The following is a 23,350-nucleotide window of genomic DNA, read 5'->3' on the forward strand; positions in this document are numbered from 1 at the left end:
TGAAAGAACAAATAATACACTGCTGCCTTCCCTCCCAAAATATGTTAAAGAATGCAAAAGTATTCTTATAAAGTGTAAGCCCTTATTATTTGACAAAACTGGAAAGGTGTTTACGATGCTTTGTGACAGTTTTGCACTTTTTGTTTTGAGGGGTGTGTGACAGTGTCAGTTATTTTTTGTTAATGTCCATTCCATTCTCTACATGCAATAAGATATCTGAATTAATTACTAATGTAAACAAAAATGTCTCAACATAGATTTTTTAAAAAGCTGATGTTAACAAATGTGCCCTTGGGATACTTTTGCGTTCTTTAACATGTTTTGGGAGGGAAGGCCACTGTGTATCATTTATTCTTTTCTTCATTCACATATGTACTTCTTTCTTTTATTCTTTTTCTTTATTTCGTTCACTCACATAATTCTTGCTCTTAATTCTTACTATAATTCATTCATTGTAAAATTCTGACTGATACAATAAGCTGGCTGAAGTTCTGTTAAACCAGGGATAATCTACAATATATATACTCTATATAGTCTCCCTGGTTAAACACAACTGAAGATGCACTGGGAGCTTTGATGAGGCACACATCAATAAGTACAAATGGTAAAGAAAGCAAGCAAGTGACCTATCCCTGTTGTAGAGTATCCCTGTTTAAACATATTTATTTCATGAAAAAAATATTCATGAACTTGATCGGTCAACAAACTCAGAAGAACTTATATGAAGACCGCTCCAATATACATATACATGGAACAGTATCACTACAAGATGATGATATCTAATGATAACAGGTATAATGACATGACAGAACATAAAGATCATGATGGTTTGTATACGTTGATGGCATTTGTACTCAGAAGTCATAGTAGTTTATACCTTTGAGAATTATTGCTTGTAATGCTCAGTTAAAAACACATAGTTTCAGTTATAAATTGATGGAATCATTTTAAGATAAATGATTGATTGATTTTCTGGACAATGTGCTCATGTTCATGTATAGGTTAAATGAAAAAGTTGACTGTGTTTTACTTTTTTTGTTCATACTTGCTAAAGTGATATTTGACACATTAAAACAAGATGAAAAACTACCAAGTTTTTTAATGTTTGAATATTTGCTAGTAATGTCCCACCAATATATACATCCTGTCAGACAGACTGAGCATGGCAGGGTATTCCAGAATCTTGTTGATGGTTATGTATCTCAGATCCTGTACTTCAATAGATTAATGGCAGAGTTATGCAACATCCAGTAACAGGTACACCAAGGTACTGTAAGCAGTTCTGCCTGGATGGTGCATGCCCTAGGGGTACAGACTACTAGTATGTTGATGTATTCTTAATCCCAGCTACATGAGGTGGTGGGGGGAGAGGGTTACTCCATTGTGTGGTAGAAAGGAGCAGTTGTAGTTATTACACAATACCATGGCCTGGGACTGGGTAATTGTTGTTCAGGAGCAAGAGGTCAATGGGGCGTGTAGAGGGATTTCCTGTTCACTAATGTTCAAGTAATGTAGAAAGGTAATAAGTATGCTGTCAGATAATATGTGTTTTGTGTTGGCTGTAATAGATCTCTGTTTTGTGCAGGGTGTAATAGATCTCTGTGACAGGAGAGCATGTCCTTCAGACTTATCTCAGCAAATACAGATGAGGATTGTGGGGCATGGCTGTGCTTTTCGTTTGATGTTTCTCCGATAAATAATTTAGTGTCTTTGACTTGAAAGTTATTTTACTGCAAAGGCTTTTTATTTAGAAGCAGGCCACTTAAATGTCATATTTAGCACACCACAAAACTGCAGCAGAAGTCAATGAAAATTCCAAATTCAGAATTAAACCTTATTGTGATGTTTTGCTAACATATTATAACTAGTAACTGTTAATATAATTTTTGTTTCGGCTCTATAGAGGTAACTTGTATGTCATTAACTGACTGACTGATTGAGAATGGTTCTAGAGCTGGACACCAGAAATAGGCTTCACACATTGTACCCACGTTGGGAATTGAACCCAGGTCTTCAGTGTGACCAGTGAATGCTTTCACCATGTGTCCATTACAATGTGCTTTCATTGTGTGTTATAGGAGCAAACAAACAAGGGGGTTAAATGCTAAATTGTATATTGCTGTATTTAATGCAATCTCAGAATGCAATGTTAAACTGAATCTCAATTGAACAATGTAACAGCTTCTTAACAATTGAAACTTCTTGACAAATTTTTGTTCCCCCCACCTGAGATTATCCTTCCAATTGTGCTGCACTGTTTAGAATTGTGGTTACATCCTCCCTTGACCATTTCATGTTTAGAATTTGCCCCAGGTTATAAGATATACTTGTGTAGTTGATGTAATGGATGTTGTGAAAGATATTCACTCTCTGCTGAAAATACCAGTCTTCTTGCTCCACCAGAAAAGGCCACCTGACCCATGCTGCTCTTGAATAGACATACATCTAGAAGACAATATAAGTACAGGGAGTTTTGGGATTGTCCAGCTAGTTCAAACACATCCTAGTCCATCTGGTAACTTATATGGTGTGATGTATACTAATCCATTAGTCATTTATATTCAATTAACACTGATGCAGGTAATGTCTCAGTTTACTTGTTACTGACCAACCCTTTCACAAATATCATACTTGGTGTGAGGATTTTATGAATGCCTCAAGACACTGTGATACCAATGGGAGATAACTTGTCTGACACTCTGGGGTCAATAATCATACAAGTTGCTGTAACGGAATTGTTTCCCTGCATAGTAAGGCCGTCAAATCAGCTGGTTTTTCACATCTTGCACAAGGTGTAGTGAAGTTGATGGTGAAAATGTCACTTTTGTCTTGTAAAGGATGAGGAAATTATGGCTGAAGGTGTCTGCACAGCTTCTATGTTAAGGAGAGATAATGACTACAAGGGTTTACAAGAGACTCTGAACCCTGTGAGGAGGGATATGCGGCCTTTCAGGGGTCACAATCACTGGATAGGAGTGCTTTCTCCAACTTATGAACCATTTTTGTGTGAAATACCATTTAGAATAATATATTACAATCGATATCACTGGGCCCCGGTGCCTTATAATAGATCTCAATGGGGTACACAGTATGGCAAGTGCGTTGACATCACATGGTCGTATCCAGGCCGACTTTCATGAAAAGCTTGATCTCATTCCTTGCAGCGATCCTTTGTAGCCTAGTGGGTAAGACTGGCAAACCAGAGAGCAAAGGACTGCAGGTTTGAAACCTGTTTTCGCCACTGTATACTGGAAGTTTCCAGTACTGTGATAATTTACGACCAGTGATAGAAAACAAAGTTATTTCAAAACCTTGGTTTAGAAATTATCAGAGTCACATCCCGCGTATTTACAAATTCCATCAAGGGGATTTACAAACCACATTTCCGGGACTTCAGTACACATCTCAGGCACCTCTGTATACAGAAATGTACCCTAGCCAAAATAAAATGAACAGAATAATATCCAAGGACGATCCCATTCTGCAACGTGATTAGTGCTAAATCAGTCTCTTGAAAGCATACTTTATTCAAAATTTAACGTGGCAATGCATGTTTATCAGGAAGAACTGTTTACCTTCCTCCTGCTGTCAGTTGTGAAATATCAGACAAAACATTTCTCTTGAGCATAATGTGCCCTATAGTCAGTTTTACAAAAAATTAAAAGTTTTCCTATCTTGGCAGTCTGCAATGGGGTGACATACTTCCGTACAGATCCAGTGCTGCTGTTAGGAGTGAAACGTTTTTAAGTTTTCGGTGTCCCTCCAACAGCTGGCATGAATGAACATAGGAACTCATCATCATCATCTTGATCCGAACTCTCACACTGTTGTAGGAGCTCCATGTTCGATTGTATTAGAATACAAAGTGAATATTCCGCAATGCCGTAAAAAATAAGGCAGTCTGGAACAACACCACTGTTTTACTGGTTTCGGTTTGGACTTGAGAAGCCCCTGTTTGTTCATTATTTTGTCAGGTTAGCAAAACAGGAGATAGAGATTGCAGTGTCATGTCTGCAACTAAGATTTTTACTGTCTCTGTGTCCAGCATATACATGTCGTGGAAGGCACATTGTATATTTATACACTTGATCACTTGAGGATGCAGTGATAATATTTTCTTCATGTGTATATTTATGATGTACACTTGATTTGGTGTGTGAGAAATGACCATAAAGCATTTCAAGATCAGATGTATGAACTAACTGTTGCTATTTTGATGTGTTTCAGGGTTGATTACACCAAGTACCCAGGCATGGCCGAGGTGGAGTTCTTCCATGTAAACATGGTGGCTGGTGATTGTCTCTTCATCCCTTATAGATGGTACGTAGTGTTCCGCTATGTGACGTACAGATAGCAGGGACTATCCCACAATATAACCTTCAGATTTTGGTAGGATGTAGTTGGTAACTGAATCACCAACTTTCTGCAGTCAGGGTAGACTTTCTATCCACAAGACTGGGTAGGCTGGTGCTCAAAGCGTTCACTCGACACGTTGAAGACCCAGGTTTGATTCCCCACATGGGTACAATGTGCAAAGCCCATTTCTGGTGCCTCCTGTTGTGATATTGCTGAAATATTGCTAAAACTGGCCTCACTCACTTTTCAAGAAAACAGTGACGGGGTGTCAGGCAGGTACTAATGCAGTTGACTCTTATCTGTTATTGCTAGGATCCACCAAGTACGGTCATTCGGCAGCAACCTCGCAGTCAACATCTGGTGGGACCACTACAGTGCCAGAGATACCGACTTGGACACCTGTGGAACCTCCTGTGACCTTAGCATCAAGCTTAACAGCATCAAACAGCAGGGAATGGACTCCACCATGTCAAACATTGGCTCCATCAAGTAAGTACCCGGCTTTGCTTTAGACTTTTTGTATTTCCTGCTCCCTGAAAAGTTCAGTGTTTATTTCAGTTTATCAGGGCTCCAGATAATTCTTCAATTTCAGGAGTATGTATGCCTTAATTTTCAGTGTAAGAGTACTGGGAAAAGTTTAGAGTACTGAATGGAATTCAATGGCATGTAAGTAATCTCGTGTTCGTTTCGTATATGCACCACAACATTGCTACTCTTGTGTAAACAGGTCAATAAACAATACAGCAATACCTTTTCAGATAAATATGTCTGTACTAAGACCATACACCATTGCTATGGTGTGAATCTGCTACATGTACTGATTTTCTTCCTATCGTATCATGCATATTTTTTATCCGTACAATACGCCGATAGAGCCTGGTTTATTGTACATAAGTTTAGTGTCTGAATTCAGTTCATTTCTAGTGATGTAGCCTAGTGGTCAAGGCATTCACCCATCACATCAAAGACCCGGGTTCAATTCCTCACATGGACACAGGGTGTGAAACCCATTTCTGGTGTTCCCCATCATGATATTGCTGGAATATTGCTAAAGTGGCATACACCAAATTCACTCACTCACCATTTGTGGTGTCCCCAGCCATGATAATTCTGGAATATTACAAAAAGTGATGTAAAACTATATGCTTACTAAGCCTTTTTTGATACGTACGTAGGAATACTAGGCAAATCATCTTTGTTTTGGAGGTGACTCTCTCTAACTATGAACAGAATTATTTTTCCTCTGGATGTAATGCGATTTGTTGTGACATTCAAATATGGGTGATAATGAATGTGTGGGATCACATATAAAATATCAGATGATGGTGTCTGAGGTTGTGTAAATGAACACCATAAATGTTTGTGTGTTCCTGAAAAAACACTATTGTTCCCATATAGTCAGGTTATCATTATCTTAGAACTGTAGTGGGAGAAAGTCAGCAAGTAACCGATGACCCCTCCTGGCTTTGCTCCACACTTTTGACTCAGGTTTTCCTGATTGTGGACAGATTCAGATTTAATGAACAGTATATTAGAAGGTAAATTAGTTTGTCTTTGATTCACAATATATTTGAAATTAATTTTCAATATCCTATTGCATGTTCGAAGATGAAATGTTGATGCGAAGTCTACACACATGAAATCCAAAAGTGATCCATGTACATTGCTTTCTTTCAATTCTTGAAGTCATGCCATTAATCAGCACCACATGATTGAATTAAGTGAGGTGTGCTAGAGTTGTAGATGAAGCATGCACTTCTCACCCCATCTGATTTCCCAATGAAAAGGTGAAGCCCATTTCTGGTGTCACTGCTCTAATATTGCTATTGCTCTAAATTTTTAACTTACCTTACCATAGGTCTTATGCATATTACCTCAAGCTTCGCTAGTAGAGATCAGACAGACGTTGATTCGCCATTCCCTGAATGGCTACCTCGTATAATCTACGGATGTAGTCACGGAAGTGACGTGATCTCCCTACTCGCGGGAAAGCGAGCCATCCCAAAATTCACTTTTACTTCTAGCGTTCGTCTGATCAGACGTGTTTGTTTCGCTCGGAGTTTTCTATTGTGTTGAATAAAGTTGCCGTTCAACAGGTAGGTATGTCTTGTTTCCCTAGGTGTGTGGTTAGTTAAATTGAATTTAACTTCACTTACCTTGCTACCTCGTGTTGTAAATGTTTCTTTTTTTTTTCTCACTTCGATGTGGGTTTTCCTGCGTCGTTTGTGAGGTGTCATGGCGGCCTTGGAGGTTCTTTATTCCGTCAGGAATACTTCCTCCATCTGTTCTGCTATTTTGTATGGTATTTCCTCCCGATTTTTGCCGTTTTTCATGTGTTTTTTGTCCCATGTGGCATGTTTCACAGGTAGCCATGCTGGTTGCTAGCCGTCGCTGTCGCGAGCTTACAGGCGTACCCACTTTAGCTTTTGCTGCATTTTTTATGTAGGGGTGTTTTTCGTTTCTACCTCTAGCGTTATTGTTTTATTTCACGCTTCGGGTATGTTTTTATCTGTTGCAGTTAACTGTGTATGACTCGGCAGTTTTGTACTGTCTGCAAGGGGCAGAAGTCAGCCAAGGATCCCCACCCCTGGTGTCCGGATTGTGCATCGCAGACCTGTTCCCTTGACAGCCGCTGTCAGCATTGTACTAGTCTTTCAGTGGCGGATTTCAAGACCTTTTTAGCTGTCCGTAGAAAGAGGTTTACTCAGCGGAAGAGGAGAATGTCTTCCCCAGCTTCTTCTTTAGGTTCTTTACAGGACGACCCGGAGCTGCCTACCTTTACAGCACCAACGCCGACGTCTGGTTTGGAGCGCTCATCTACGACGCCGGTTCGATCGTCTCCGGAGCCACTTCGCTCGGACGCCTTTGTTGACTTATCCCGTCCGGACGCCTTAGCGCACCCAGAAGTTCAGAGGCTATTACGGTCTCTCCTGACGCCCAGCACTTCTACTAGAGAGCCAGCGCCGACCTCAGCTACTGTGCCAGCGCCCATGTCAGCGCCTGCCTTGATTCCCGAACTAATTTCAACGTCAACGCCTACGCCTATGCCAGCACCGACACCTACGTCAGCGCCTATGCCCACATCAGCGTCTACAGCCTTGATGGGGACACCTTCACTGGTTCCAATACCAGCACCTATACCTACGCCAGCGCTTGTTCAGACGCCGGCTCCTGTGCCTCCGCCAGCGCCTTACCGGATCCCCAGGATTTCTCACACGCTATCTAGAGAAGAGGTGCTACAACGTCAGCTAGACGAGGAGCGCGCTCGGCGCTTAGAAGCTGAGCGCTCGAGACGCAGATCATGGTCCAGATCTCCGAGGAATCGGCGCTCCCGTTCTCCTCACCGTAGTCGGCGCCGGCGCTCGCGCTCATGCTCACGCTCTCCTAGACGACGGCGCTTCCGTTCGCGATCCAGATCTCCTCGGCGCTCTTCCAGAACCCGGTGTTCACGTTCACCAGAGGCCTCGCGAGTTTCACTGAAGGATTCTTCTACTCGGACGCCTTCTACCTCTTCCACCCAGCGGCGGGAATCGACTTCAGTCTCTTGGGAAGATTTGGAGGAGCAACACTTCTGCCCTGACTATGAAGAAGAGGCAGGTGTAGGCGAGGATGATGGCACCTATCTACCACTATCGGCAGTGTTTGAGTGGATTGCTGACAGGCTACCTGACTGTCCTTCTCCGTCAGTCGATCCTAATAATCCGGCGTCCATCCGTTTGTCCCCGGAACTACTAATTCCACCTCATCCTATGGTGGCGGATGCAGTGTCTCTCCTGGACGAGGATTTTGCCAAGCTGTCTCTGAATCCTACGATCAAGGCGTCTAAGTCAAGGAAGTCTGATTACAAGATCCACAGCCTAGACTTCACAGATAATGGTGCAGCCCAGGACGACTCACTCAAGCGCTTGTCAAGTTCTTCACTCTCAGCTTATAAAGTGCAGGACTCCAAATTAGCAGCTATTGACACGGAACTCAAGCGTATGCTTAAACCCATTTCGGCGTTAGCCTCAGCTACTTCAGCGGCTGCAGCAGACCTATCAGAAGACAATGCCTCCAGGGTGGATCATCTCACGACGATCTTCCAGTGGCAGGGCAAAGTTCTTCATGACTTACTCGGTCTCTTACGTGCAGCGTTGGCTATGACAACTTCGGTTCGCCGCTCCGGCTTCCTGGATACATGTAATTGGCAGGAGGAATTTAAGCGCCAATTACTTCGGGCTCCCTTCACTTCCAAGTTTCTGTTCGCCGACAAGATTCCAGATATTTACAAGTCGCACGTGGAATTAACGAACACTGAAGTCGCGCTGTCTACCTTTGAGGCGCTTGGTTCTGCCTTTCGTGGCAGAGCCAGAGGAAGTGGAAAGAAGCGCTATATTCCCAGGAGGGAATCCATCCGCTCCTCCTTTGGGAGGGGACGGGGCCGCACCAAGGATAATGACACTCAGCGGAAGTCCCAGGAGCGCAGCCGGGACACCCCCTCGACGCCAGGACGAGGCAGAGGCAAGCGCCCCTACTCTGGTCGCTGAAGCCGTGGATGTCTCCGACTGGGACCTCCCACCCCCAGTCGTACCTGTCCATCCGACTCCAGTAGGTGGGAGACTAGGGATCTTCTGGCCCAACTGGTCATTCCTAGAGGATCCGTTTGTAAGCAAGATTCTGAAGTCCGGCTACAAACTACCATTGGTCGAGACTCCACCGCTGACATCTACTCCCCAGTCGCGGATATATCCTCAACACCAACTAGCTCTCCTAGAGTCCAATATCGACATTCTGTTATCCAAGAGAGCCATAGAGACAGTGCTGGAACCCCACCGCTCCCCGGGGTTCTACTCACCCATCTTCCTGGTGCCAAAGAAAGATTCCGACAAGATGCGCATGATTCACAACATGGCGGTCTTCAACAGACAGTATCTGGCCGACCCTCCTCATTTCCGAATGACGTCCCTAGAGCAGATTCGAGCCAAATTGTCTCCCGGGGCTTGGCTAGCCAGTCTGGACCTACAGGACGCTTACCTACATGTTCCCATACATCCGCGTCACAGGAAGTACCTGAGGTTCGTCTTCAACGGAATACATTACCAGTGGAGGGTGCTTCCGTTTGGCATTTCTACGGCCCCGTGGCTTTTCACACGCATCACGCTTCCGGTTACCAGGTTTCTTCATCTAAGGGGAGTGGACTTCGATCCATACATAGACGACTGCCTTCTCAACCACGGCAGTCCTCTACTGCTACGCAAACAGTTGGACTTCTCCACCCGCCTGCTGCATCAACTGGGTTGGATGGTCAACACCAACAAGTCACATCTGGAACCAACTCAAGAACTGACCTTCATCGGGGGATTATTTTTAACAAAAGACAATCTTGTCAGGGTCCCTCCAGATCGATGGCTAAAGATTCTGGCGTTTGCGGATCGAGGTCTCTCTCAACCCATGACCCTCAGAGAGTGGCAGTCTCTGTTGGGTCTTTTGACATCGGCGCAGGATCTTACTCTCAGAGGGCGCCTTATGCTACGGCCCTTACAGAGGTTTCTGTCACCATTCATCCAGATGAACGACCTCAAGTCACGGGTTCTTCTACCTCCACATCTACATCAGTATCTCCGGTGGTGGATGGTAGAATCGAATGTCTGCGTCGGCGTCTGTTTGGAAGACTCCAGTCACGACCACGAGTTGTTCGTGGATGCGTCTCTACTAGGGTGGGGCGCCCATCTGGCGGGCCGAACGACCTCAGGGCTGTGGTCCGACGCCGAAAGGTTGTGGCACATCAACAACCTGGAATTGCAAGCCGTCATTCTAGCAGTTCGCCGCTGGCTACCGATTTTGTCCAACACCAAGCTCCTGGTGGCGTCGGACAACTCCACAGTCGTCTGGGTTATCCGGAATCAGGGCAGATTCCATCTGCACGGCTGGACCATTTACAGAAGGCATTAAGGGCGAAAGGCTATTCCTTGCATGTGGCGAATGCCATAACCCGAGCTCATCGGACATCCACCAGATCCCTCTATGATGACAAGTGGCGCTCATTTGAAAGCTTTTGTGCTCAGAGATCACAGGATCCCATGACAGCTTCCCCACAGTTCGTGGCGAATTTTTTGATGTTTCTACGTAATTCCAAGCATCTCAAAGGGAGTACGTTGGGTACCTACTTGTCAGCGTTGAACTCCGTCTTGGCGGTCAAGACGGATCGTCAGATTTCTAAAGTTCCAGAACTGGTTGCCCTGCTGAAGGCGTTCAAGTTGGAGGACCAGAAGGTCAAGTTCCGCCCTCCAGCTTGGGATCTGAATGTTGTTTTGCAACACTTGAGAGGCTCCCCATATGAGCCCCTAGAGGATGCTTCCTTCGAGCTGTTGTCCAGGAAGACGGTCTTCTTACTTGCCCTAGCTACGGCAGCTAGAGTTAGTGAGATTCATGCCCTGGATGTCACACAAGTGCGTTTTGAACAAGCTAGGCATGGTCGAGTCCACTTGGGATTGCTGTGGGACTTCATTGCCAAGAATCAGCTTCCCGGGCAACCAGATAGACGGTTCTCCATCCCGCCTTTATCGACCATCCTCGGACGACATGATACGGAGGAGGAGTTCCTGTGTCCAGTCAGGGCCCTTAGATATTACATCCAGAGGTCTGCCTTGAAGAGACATTCCCGAAAGAGACTATTTATCCCTTTTTCTTCATCGTGCAAGGGGGAAGTTAATAGAAACACTATTGCTCTGTGGCTTCGTGCGACTATCCTGGCGGCGTACGATGCCAAGAAACTCCCCCATCCGACGGCGAACAACCCCCATGAAATTAGAGCCCTGGCGTCCACTATGGCCCTCCACAGGAACTGTACGGTGCCACAGATTATGGAGGGTTGTTTTTGGAAGTCGTCCACCGTTTTTGCCTCACACTACCTGAGGGACTTGGCTGTCGAGGACATGGAGGGGCTTCAGTCTTTTGGCCCGTTGGTGGTTGCACAGCAACTCCCCCAGCCTTCCGCCCATTAGGTAATTGTGTTGTTCTTACCTTTGGTCTTAAGATTAACCTCACCCTCTGGGTGCGTCGGTTTCTCTTTGGAGTTCCCTTGGGTTATCCTTTGTCCTGTTTCCAGGTTTGCCCTGTGACGTTGGCATTGGTCTCCCGGGTCTCCTGTGCATGTGCTTGGTCTGCTGAAGATGTGAAGGTCCTCCGGAGTCCACACCACCGTCCTCTCTGTCGAAGCCATATGCATAAGACCTATGGTAAGGTAAGTTAAAAATTTATTAAAATCTAAATATTTTAGATATTTAAATACTTACCTTACCATAGGGCGGTGACTCCCTCCCAACGCTGGATGCTCCTCCCCACTTTGGACTCATCGGACCTTTCTTTCCTGCTGCCAGTAAAAGTGAATTTTGGGATGGCTCGCTTTCCCGCGAGTAGGGAGATCACGTCACTTCCGTGACTACATCCGTAGATTATACGAGGTAGCCATTCAGGGAATGGCGAATCAACGTCTGTCTGATCTCTACTAGCGAAGCTTGAGGTAATATGCATAAGACCTATGGTAAGGTAAGTATTTAAATATCTAAAATATTTAGATTTTAATAATATTGCTTCGAGTAGCATAAAACTAAACTTGTTTACTCATTGAAGTTGTATTATCTTTGACTATTTTGATACCGGAGATAAACAAGTAAATAGATTAAAGTTGTTGGAGAGCCTTATGGAGCTGTAAAGTGAATTAAGCGTCCCTCATGTTATCATGGATACACAATGAACTGTTTTGCTTGTGTATTTTGCAGAGATCATCTCATCAATACAGTAGCCATTAGAAGCATAGATCTGGATGGTTTCAAGAACGTATTTGCTGTTAGTATATTCCTTACTTAGCATCATTGTGTTAGCGTGAATGATCATTTGGTTGAAATTGTTAAGATTTTAATCATTATGTCTGCGGGTATTTTGATCAAAGAATTGGATACTAACTTTTGATCTTCTGAAGATGACAGTTCATGAAGACTGCAACATCAGTACCACACTTTCTAGATGGAACTATTGAAGACCTAACAACTACATTCTGAGAAATCTACATAGCTTTTCAGCAATATAGTATCAGAAGGGAGATATGCCATGATAGCTTCAGTATGTTACGAAGGAGGGTGAGGATATAGGAATCAGGTTGTTGGTGCATCTGTTCAGCTCTCCCTGAAACTGATGTGGATTCTTTCATAACACAAGCACAAAGGCCGGTAGATCATCTGTTAGCTATTTATGGGGTTATAGGGATTTCTGTCCTATTGTTTACAGAGCAGCATATTTTGATTTCAGCCCTGTCCATAGTGATGTGTTTGTCTGCATGAAACTAATTGGTGTCCTTTAATGACACTTTGCACAAAGAAAGACAAATTGTCAAATTGTGTCTCTTTGCAGTTCAGAGAATTTTGGAGGGATATCAGGGATTTTTAGAATAGAGTACTTTGCCTGTAGGCTAAAGGTGACATGACACCCACAAATACAATCAAATCTCTATTCCATGGTATTGTTTTCATAGCTAAGTAGCTAACCAGATACATGGATAGACAGAACTAATGTCAATACTCTCATAAAGTTGGACAGCCTGCTTTTGTAGGACTTTCTGCAGAATTCTTATATTTAGGTGTTATGGACTTGTTTCTGGTTATTATATTCTATTGAGTCTTGTGTATTCAAGCACATGAAAGAATGTTGTTTTTTCCTCCAGGCAGAGATGATAGATACTATTCCCAATGAAGAGTCCAAGGCAAAACTTGAAAGTGTCTACAATGAACTAATGGATGAGGTAGGAAAGACTGCACCTGGCCAATCTTTGTTCTGAAAGTCTTCAGCTGACTTTTATCATAACAATCAAAAGCTTAAATCTTTGGCACGATCCTATCTCTTTGCATTATTTTCAGTACTTAGTGTTTGTGTTGATCTCTAGACTATGTTACACATGTTCAAGATTACTGTAACTGTGTTCAAGTACAAGAGTTGATGGCGTTGTGGAATAGGTCCATGGACTATTAATGGCTTAGAATACTAAACAAAAGAATATGTCACTCTCTTGTCTGTGGCAAAAGCTGCAGACAATAATTTTGTTCCTAGCAGGAAATATAATCCCAAACTACGTGCTTCCTGCTCTCAGAGTTTGATGAGCTGGTAGCGGTAGCAATTCATGAATGACTGTGTTCCAGTTCTTCAGAAGTCTTGACGTCGATTCGGATGGTTTAATCAACACTCAGGACTTAATGACAGTTCCAGAGCAGGTGGGTATCAAAGTGGTTAAAGAGAAGTTAACATGAAAGCTAACAAGATAATAAGCCATGTTAACAAGACAGTTAACTGGTAAAAGTTGGGTCTCTTCAAAATAACCTCAAATCTCCTGTGTGTATATGAGATTTTTTAAATGCTTGTAAAAAAAGTAAGTCCTGAGGGAATATGTTAGATACGTCAATGGGACAAGGACAGCTCTTTTGGTAGCTGACAAAAAGTTATTGTTGAAATCAACTCTGTTGTATTTATCTTCAGTTATAGCTAAAATGGAAAGAAGTACTAAAACGCCCACGTTATCAGACGGGCCACTGTAACTTGATAATGCCCTCAAATTGCTTGAAGTTGAGCCACTACCATGCCCATTGTTAGGTGAGGTCATAAGTATTGTCGAAATTTCTGACTCACAATTGTCACATGTACCTATTTCCAGTTCAGGAGCCATCAATGAAGAAATACAGTTCATCCTACCACCATGTATAGTGTAATAAAGCACACTTTCGCCCTGAACTATTATAGTTAAAGCACGAGGACGCTTGCCATATTTAATAATTTTTAAGCCTAATTTCGAGTAATCTATAGCAGAAAACAAACGACAATGTCTGTGACCTAAATTAAGAATCCTTGAACAGGGCTAACTGACACGCTGTTCTTTTGACGTGGCAGCCCCCTACGTTAAGACAAACGTTACTAGAAAAACAAATGATGAACAGTTTGGTGATGGTTTATGTTTGGGTTAAATATCTTCTCTACATCATTTTGATTACATCTGTGATTCTCTTAAACCATACAAGGCAATATGACCGTCTGATTTCTACTACCAACAAAAATTTAGATCAGTACATTCAACTGAAGCTGACTAGTCATGCAACATTTCACGATTGCATTGTGGGAATGTAAACATTGCAAACATTATTGTGTCTCTGTAATATTTTGAGTCGAACTATGAGACATTTTATACTTCGGAAAACATAAACCTAATGTTTCCACCAGTGATGTTAGCTGCGTGATGCAACTGCAAACCAAGAAACGGGATGAGATGAAGCAGTTTACTGTGGGAGCCTGTACGAGGCGATGGCAACTGACATCGATTACATTGTGACGTAATGCAAAAAAGTTCGATTACAAGGGGGCAGACTGGAATGGTGCAGTGACGTCAACACATTGTGTCGTAATGCAAAAAGTGCACATTATCGTCTGATAAAGTATTGTCGGCGCCTTTGATCTTTCACCGAAGCATCTTAGAATGCATTTTCTTGCCAGGGCCACTCTTAAAGATCACATATACTCTAGTAGGGTACAAATACAAAATCACTTGCTGACATCGCTATAAATGAAACCCTGCCATTAAAAATACTCGTTTTGACCTTTAATTAACTTAATTGACCTTTTTGTCAACAGTGCACAATTCTCAGCTGCAAACAAAATTTCAACCAAGCAGAGCGGCACATCTCCGTGACGTAATTGTAGGTATAGAAATGAGGGTCTGTGCAGTATTCATCTACATTTCAGGGGTTAAACTATTTCGTTTACAGGCTTGTACAAACCTGAAACCGTGAACGCTGTTGTGAAAAATGAAAGCTGTATGTTCTCACAATCTACTATGACTTAGTTTTATCTCCTCCTTTGCCTAGTTTTCGAGTTACATTTTTTCGAGTTTTGTCTTGTTTTCAAAGACGATTCTGTCAAAATCACTTGGTGTCGCTAGGTAACAGGTATAATTAGTGGTAACACCACTTAGATTACCCAACAAAGGCCCCCATTTGGCATTTCTTGTGTCTGGATTGATCAAAGGATTAACTGATAACACGCTGATTGATTAATTAGTTTTATGCGGATTTAAATGGGGGATTTGTCAAAAGGTAGTGTTTATGTATGTACATTTACTAATCTATACTGAATACACTCTGTCGTAACTGTGTCTATGTAAAAACAACACCCTTCTTTCAAAGGATTAACCGCTAATACATTGATTGATTGCTCACTATTGGCTAACTAATTACTTTTTTAAAAGGATGATGCACATTATGCAATTAGTTGTCAGGTGTGCTATCTTGGGTGACCAATGAAACTATACAGCAATGTGAAAAACATGAAAGGATACATTTCGTATATTCAATTGTTGAAAGACACATCACTTGGGAAATCTGCAGATGATTTATATATCACTCGTTTTTGTGGATATTGATGGATACATTCCTCAAACAAGGTAAGAGCCTGACATTGCTCCTATAACATTAATTTGTGTTAATTTTAATATTTGCATTTTGTTTTTATTAAGTTGTCGTAACTTTCAACAGAATCATTGTTTTCGTCGTGAAGCTGTAATGATACAGACGACATACACTGGGGCATGCGTGCGAATTATGATTCATATAGGCAAACTATAAAATGTCTAGATATTACATTCCTGTTATACATTCGCAGATCGCTTCTTTCTGTTAAGTTTCAAAATCCATACAAGTATGATTATAAAGTAATTAGGATCATTAGACCAAATATAAAGACGTACATTGACAAGTGTCTACATACAGGTAAGTGAACGTTATTTATCGTGCAGTGTTTTCACTTCGACCCCGACCTCGCTTATGTTACGTTACAAGTGATGTCATGCAAAGTCCTTTTGGCCATGATTCAAATACATATTTAACTACTAGTAGAAAGTAGTTTCGATTTTCTAACTTGATGAAAACAAACCATAATCTCATTAATTCAAATGGACTTTAGTCTGTGACTTCACGATTTTAAAAAATGGCGGCACCCTGTTAGTTTTCATAGACAAACTCAAAATCAAAATTACTTTCTACTGGTAGTAAAATATGACATTGCTTATAACATAACAATTTCACTCTTGGAAGCGAGGTGGAGGGCAATAAGATAATTAGCAATATTAATGTCACTTTGACCCCCACCTTGCTTCTGTGGAAGAAATCATTATGTTACAAGTTGTGTCATGCAAAATCCTTCTGGCCATGATTCAAATACACATTTAACTACTGGTAAAAAGTAGTTTGGATTTTCTAACTTGATGAAAACAAACCATAATCCCAATAATTCTAACCGACATTTAGCTCGTGCCATTTTAAAAAATGGCGGCGCCCTGTTGGAAGATAAATGCTATTTAAGTTTCTTTTCACCAGCTTACAAAATCAAAATTACTTTTCACTTGTAGTAAAATATGTATTTTATTGATGGACATTAGGATTTTATATGACATTGCTAACAACATAAGAATTTCACTCTTGGAATCGAGGCGGGAGCCGATATAATATTATTTATGATAATATTGGCACTTCAACCACAACCTCGTGTCCGAGGAAGAAAGCGTTATATTCATACAAAATCCTTTTGGTCAGCAATGTGTAGTAAGCAGTCTTTATTGTATAAACTCGATGAAACTTGAACTCCCATTTTCTATCCTCTAAGAGTGGTAGGGGGCGAACCATCCGATTTAGTATATACCACAGGCTTCCACAATGCTCACTTCGCACACACAAACAACCAATTAAAGCACAAACTATGATGTCCGGTGGAAATCTGTGTATAGTGACACCATCACCCAACCCCAAGGAGCAATTGACGGCAACACAACACTTTGGCATGTCTTTGGTGACGTTGAGAAATCAGCAAAATGACAAGCTTGCTACACATTTTCTATACAATTAATTGGAAATCGTTCCTTCTATTACGTCACGTCCGGTTCTCTGGCAGCAGTGTTACGTAACCGTGTCTGTAGTTTCGTTTGTGGGCGAGAAAGAAGCAGACAGCATTTTAGCAACTTTTAAGTGTTTGGTATTAATTAACCACAAGTTTTTTTTAAAAAAGAGTGGTGTTCCGTTTATGACTAACCAGAAGTCTTTCATATGCAGTGATAAAAAGAGTACGAAAAAATTGAGTTTAGTTCTTTTACAATTTTGCCGTAAATTGCTTAATGCAGCAATCAAACAGAGCTCCAGATTTTTCAAGCAATTTAGTATTTACTCCCAGGTCTGTTTATGTATGAGTAATTGCATTTTTTGAGGAGAAACTAGCATTTTGTATACCCCCACTAGTTAAAAGAATGAGTACTTTTACACAGACCTTTTTATCCTTATTGAGTACTTAACTCTTCTAAATTTATAAATATAAATGCATCCCAATAGTCTAAATTTGTTTAGTAATCGTCATATAGCCAAACATTTGGCAGCCATTTCTAATTACTCAACATGGTAGTCCTGTGACTATTCGAGTAAAACCCGGACAGTGGCTACGGCTATAATAGTACATGTATATATACATATAGGCGTCGTCTACCATTAGCTAATGCTGTTATAGAGTTTGGGTGCCACAATGAGTCATACGTAGGTCAATTTAGTTAACTGAGTAAAGTACGCAAGGCATTCTAGACCTATTGAGTTTTAAGTGATTCTGACATGTTTTTTGTACTTGTAATTAATTGAGTAAATCTGATTAGTAAAGTACACAAATACGCACCTTATCTGGAGCACTGATCAAAAGATCAACTGGAACTTCAATGTTGTTGAGCATTGAAAGAAATGACGTCTTGTAGAATGGGCAAAGGGAAATGTCAAATGTTGACATTGCTGTTTTGTTCTATTGTTACGGTTAAGAATTTTGCCATGACAAATGATGTAAGGAACCCCCTGTGAATCCAGCAAAACAGAACAAAGACAAGTCTGAAACATTCAATTATTGTATTATTAATAAGCAAAGAGAGCAAGGTATACAAAGTCACGAGTCAGTTTCATAATACTGATTTCAAATAAAATACTAGTGAGACAAAATCTAAGGCAATGGGTCACAAAATATAGATAGCAAACTCACCAAAGCCTCAGTGCGAGAGAGAAACAGTTATGCAGAATGGAAACACAACGAGCGGTCTGACAGCGGCTAATGTTGATTTAGGTGTTGGCGATGTAAACTCCAGTTACGTGAATGTTTGTGGCCCCCGTCTCAACATGGCAACTAGCCTTTATATATATACTCAGTCATTTCCCAGAAGTTCTGGCACATACGACCATTGCCAACACTTTAGAAATCTCCAGTCTCCCGGAAGTAACAAATAGAAAACCAAGAGCAGATAATTTCTATATTTTTGCTACCAAAATCTTAAAAATGCTGACCATCTGTTATACGAAATATGACCATTCATAATTAGTATTCAAAACACTAAATGTGGTGACCCAGTAATAATTATTACTTAATTAATAACAAAATATACAGAAAATACACACTTGTAACACTATGACATTTGTGTATTTGTCAAAGGTGAGTCAGTGACCTCCATCATTTATTGTTAGCAGTAAATGCTTCAAAAACAATACCATTGTTTGATATTTGTTTCAGATACGTATAACAGCTGTGACATTTTTTATTCAATTTTTATTAAGACAAAATATTCCCAACAATGCTGAATTATAGCTAATAGTTAATACAGTTTTATTCACTTGTGCTGTGAGGAATAGCATGTGCCTCGGTGTGCATTTGTTTTGGTGCAGAACAAGATCCCAAGATGGCCATTAGATAATATAACAGCCATGTGTTTACTCTAAGAGTTGGTATTTTGTTGTCTTTTAATAAAAGCTGTTCCCATCATCTTGTTTCACTTTCACGCAGCGAATAGCTAATGTTACAAGTTCATGTAAAATATCATCTGCAGTTGATTGTGACCGTGAAACACAGTACTTGCCTATTAATTCACCTAGTAGTCCTCGAATAATGATGTTTTGTATTTGTAAAGCGTTAGAAACTAGATATTTGATACGAGGGTGTGAAAGTTTTCCACCACACTTGCTCACCATTATAGACTTGTTTACAACAAGAAAACAGCTGTTTCATTGATTGCTTTTTAAAGATTTGTCAATATGGGGAGGGTTGACAAACCATGATTGCTATTCTGTATCTGTTGCACATTTTATTTGCTTTCAGAAGCTTTTTAAATTGCAAATATTTAGAGATGGAAAAACTACATGTTCGATAGGCTTGAATTGATACCACCACACAACATAATTTTAATGTATTGGGTAAACATAAATATTTACTTTTTTTTCTCATATGATTGCATTTATTTTTCTTGTGTATTTCAATTTTCCATAGTGTATTCAACGCAAACATGCTGCTTATCTGGAGCCCTGACATTAGCATTATTATAGCTAAAATGGATGGAATGTTTGATAAAACAAAACCCAAATTTTAAAAATAGGTTGGGTGTATAAATGTATAGATACTCTCTAAAAGTGGAAATACCCACTTAGTTTCAAATGTATGGGTCTCATACCCACATGGCCAAAATCTTTCCTGGAGCTCTGAATGCTTTTTTTCAGGGCATTCATTATCATTTGCAGAAGCCCTTGGTCGATTGTACTACCGTCCTTTGTCAGGCAGTTAATGAAAGACGTCAGGTTTCTGCAAATAATAGTGCCCTGAAAAATTAAAATTGACCTCTTTAAAGGTCCTTGAAACTGTACCCATGTGTCAAGCATTCTTTGCCCACAGTCTCCAGATATTATGTATCTTTGACACAGTACCCAGATATAAAGTCACTCTTTGCATCCAGATGTGAAACTCCTCCTTCATTGTACCCATGTTAAGCATCATTTGCCCAAAGTACCCAGATGCCAAGCTTCCTTTGCCCAAAGTATCCAGATATCAAACATCCTTTGCCCAAAGCACCCAGATATCAAACATCCTTTGCTCAAAGCACAAAGATATCAAGCATCGTTTGTCCACATTACACAGATGTCAAGCATCCTTGATAGTTCCCAGTTATCAAGCACCCGTGACACAGTACCCAGATATCAAGCATCCTTTGCCCAAAGTATCCAGATATCAAACATCCTTTGCCCAAAGTATCCAGATATCAAGCATCATTTGCCCAAAGTACCCAGATGCCAAGCATCCTTTGCCCAAAGCACCCAGATATCAAACATCCTTTGCCCAAAGTATCCAGATATCAAGCATCATTTGCCCAAAGTACCCAGATATCAAACATCATTTGCCCAAAGTACCCAGATGCCAAGCATCATTTGCCCAAAGTACCCAGATATCAAACATCCTTTGCCCAAAGTATCCAGATATCAAGCATCATTTGCCCAAAGTATCCAGATATCAAACATCATTTGCCCAAAGTATCCAGATATCAAACATCCTTTGCCCAAAGTATCCAGATGCCAAGCATCCTTTGCCCAAAGCACCCAGATATCAAACATCCTTTGCCCAAAGTATCCAGATATCAAGCATCATTTGCCCAAAGTATCCAGATATCAAGCATCATTTGCCCAAAGTATCCAGATATCAAGCATCCTTTGCCCAAAGTATCCAGATATCAAACATCCTTTGCCCAAAGTATCCAGATATCAAGCATCATTTGCCCAAAGCACCCAGATATCAAACATTCTTTGCCCAAAGTATCCAGATATCAAGCATCATTTGCCCAAAGTACCCAGATATCAAGCATCCTTTGCCCAAAGTATCCAGATATCAAACATCCTTTGCCCAAAGTATCCAGATATCAAGCATCATTTGCCCAAAGTACCCAGATGCCAAGCATCCTTTGCCCAAAGCACCCAGATATCAAACATCCTTTGCCCAAAGTATCCAGATATCAAGCATCCTTTGCCCAAAGTATCCAGATATCAAACATCCTTTGCCCAAAGTATCCAGATATCAAGCATCATTTGCCCAAAGTACCCAGATGCCAAGCATCCTTTGCCCAAAGTATCCAGATATCAAACATCCTTTGCCCAAAGCACCCAGATATCAAACTTCCTTTGCTCAAAGCACAAAGATATCAAGCATCGTTTGTCCACATTACACAGATGTCAAGCATCCTTGATAGTTCCCAGTTATCAAGCACCCGTGACACAGTACCCAGATATCAAGCATCCTTTGCCCAAAGTATCCAGATATCAAACATCCTTTGCCCAAAGTATCCAGATATCAAGCATCATTTGCCCAAAGTACCCAGATGCCAAGCATCCTTTGCCCAAAGCACCCAGATATCAAACATCCTTTGCCCAAAGTATCCAGATATCAAGCATCATTTGCCCAAAGTACCCAGATATCAAACATCATTTGCCCAAAGTACCCAGATGCCAAGCATCATTTGCCCAAAGTACCCAGATATCAAACATCCTTTGCCCAAAGTATCCAGATATCAAGCATCATTTGCCCAAAGTATCCAGATATCAAACATCATTTGCCCAAAGTATCCAGATATCAAACATCCTTTGCCCAAAGTATCCAGATGCCAAGCATCCTTTGCCCAAAGCACCCAGATATCAAGCATCCTTTGCCCAAAGTCCCCAGATATCAAGCTTCCTTTGCTCAAAGCACAAAGATATCAAGCATCCTTTGTCCACATTACACAGATATCAAGCATCCTTGATAGTTCCCAGTTATCAAGCACCCGTGACACAGTACCCAGATATCAAGTATCCTTTGCCCCAAATACCCAGATATCAAGCAAGCTTTGCTTAACGTACACAGATATCAAGCATCTTTTGCTCAAAATACCCAGATATCAAGCATGCTTTTCCCACAGTACCCAGATATCAAACATCCTTTGCCCACATTACACAGATATCAAGCATCCTTGACACAGTACCCATATATCAAACATCCTTTGCCCATGGTACCCAGATACTTTGCATCACTGTATGCAGATATTAAGTATTGCTTTTACGCAGATTTCAAACCTCCTCCCACATTGTACCCAGCTATTAAGCGTCAGTGCTCCTGATGTCAAACACTGGTCTGCTGAGACGAGGAAACATGAAGCACATACCAGCATGCTATGTTTATGATATGTTTATATTACGAGTTACAGCATAAAGAATGTTCTGTCAGTTTTGTGACTGATTTTTGTCACGACATTTTTATGTCAGTGTCTTGTTTTTGAGTGTGAGCAGACATTGGTAAGTTAATCTGGATCATGATTTAATGAATGTCCAGTGACTTTTAGGCCCATAATGAGAATCAAATTAGATCAGTCAGTGTCATTTGGTGGTCCAAATCTTGTTTTTATGTGAATTTGATGAAATTAGCTTTCTTTGACATTTTGAATATAGATGTCTGTCTTTTAATGTCACACACATTTGATCAGGCCATTCAAAAGTCACGTAAAGATGTCAGTTTACGGGCACTACGTTCTGGCAATGTTTCAACTGAGGAATATATACCATGCTGACACAGATAACTTAGCAGAAATATGAACCTCTCACACCCTCTTCAGTGTGTGTCAGTGTGTTTGTCCTGAGACTGTGTCTGTGTTTCAGGCTTGGTGGGATGCTCAGACGTACATAGCAGAGGTGCAGCAGCTGTTTGGCAGAGAGGACGGAGAGGACGAGGACTTGGTCACTGACCCAGAGGACTTCCATGATGAGCTGTGAATCCCATACATGTGAAGTCTGCAGCAGTTGTCATCTACGCCTCCTTGATGCACACATAATGGACCATGTCCCATTCAGTTGAAGAACCCAAAGTGTTAGGTTGTTATCTGTATCTTGGTGCCTTTGGATGGTAATTTCTTGCTTAACTGCATTGCAGTGATGATATTTCATCACATATCTGTGACCTAAGAAAATGTAGTCACTTGTAGGTGTTTACTGCTGAAACAAATTTGGTTTCCCACCATGAAACGTAATTTATTATGATGATGCCCAGGGTCATTTGCAAATCTTAGAGAATTATGGGAGAGGGTTTTAAAATGAATGCAATGAGGAATAATTTATAAGAGTGATGTGATCTC

The 23,350-nt window shown here is 41.2% G+C and overlaps 1 protein-coding gene across 1 annotated transcript in view; it reads left to right on the top strand.

Moving 5' to 3' along the window:
- The window catches only part of LOC137286430 (tRNA wybutosine-synthesizing protein 5-like), a 33,831-nt gene extending 10,750 nt beyond the window's left edge, over window positions 1-23,081 (top strand). Inside the window, exons 5-10 of the mRNA XM_067818286.1 lie at window positions 4,228-4,320; window positions 4,669-4,845; window positions 12,117-12,183; window positions 13,055-13,132; window positions 13,527-13,598; window positions 22,878-23,081. Coding sequence (XP_067674387.1) covers window positions 4,228-4,320; window positions 4,669-4,845; window positions 12,117-12,183; window positions 13,055-13,132; window positions 13,527-13,598; window positions 22,878-22,991 — 601 coding nt within the window. The 3' untranslated portion in view covers window positions 22,992-23,081. The remainder of the gene's footprint in view (window positions 1-4,227; window positions 4,321-4,668; window positions 4,846-12,116; window positions 12,184-13,054; window positions 13,133-13,526; window positions 13,599-22,877) is intronic.
- The last annotated feature ends 269 nt before the right edge of the window (window positions 23,082-23,350 follow it).

This window comes from Haliotis asinina, chromosome 6 (genome assembly GCF_037392515.1).
Source record: "Haliotis asinina isolate JCU_RB_2024 chromosome 6, JCU_Hal_asi_v2, whole genome shotgun sequence".
Taxonomy (NCBI): Eukaryota; Metazoa; Mollusca; class Gastropoda; order Lepetellida; family Haliotidae; genus Haliotis; species Haliotis asinina.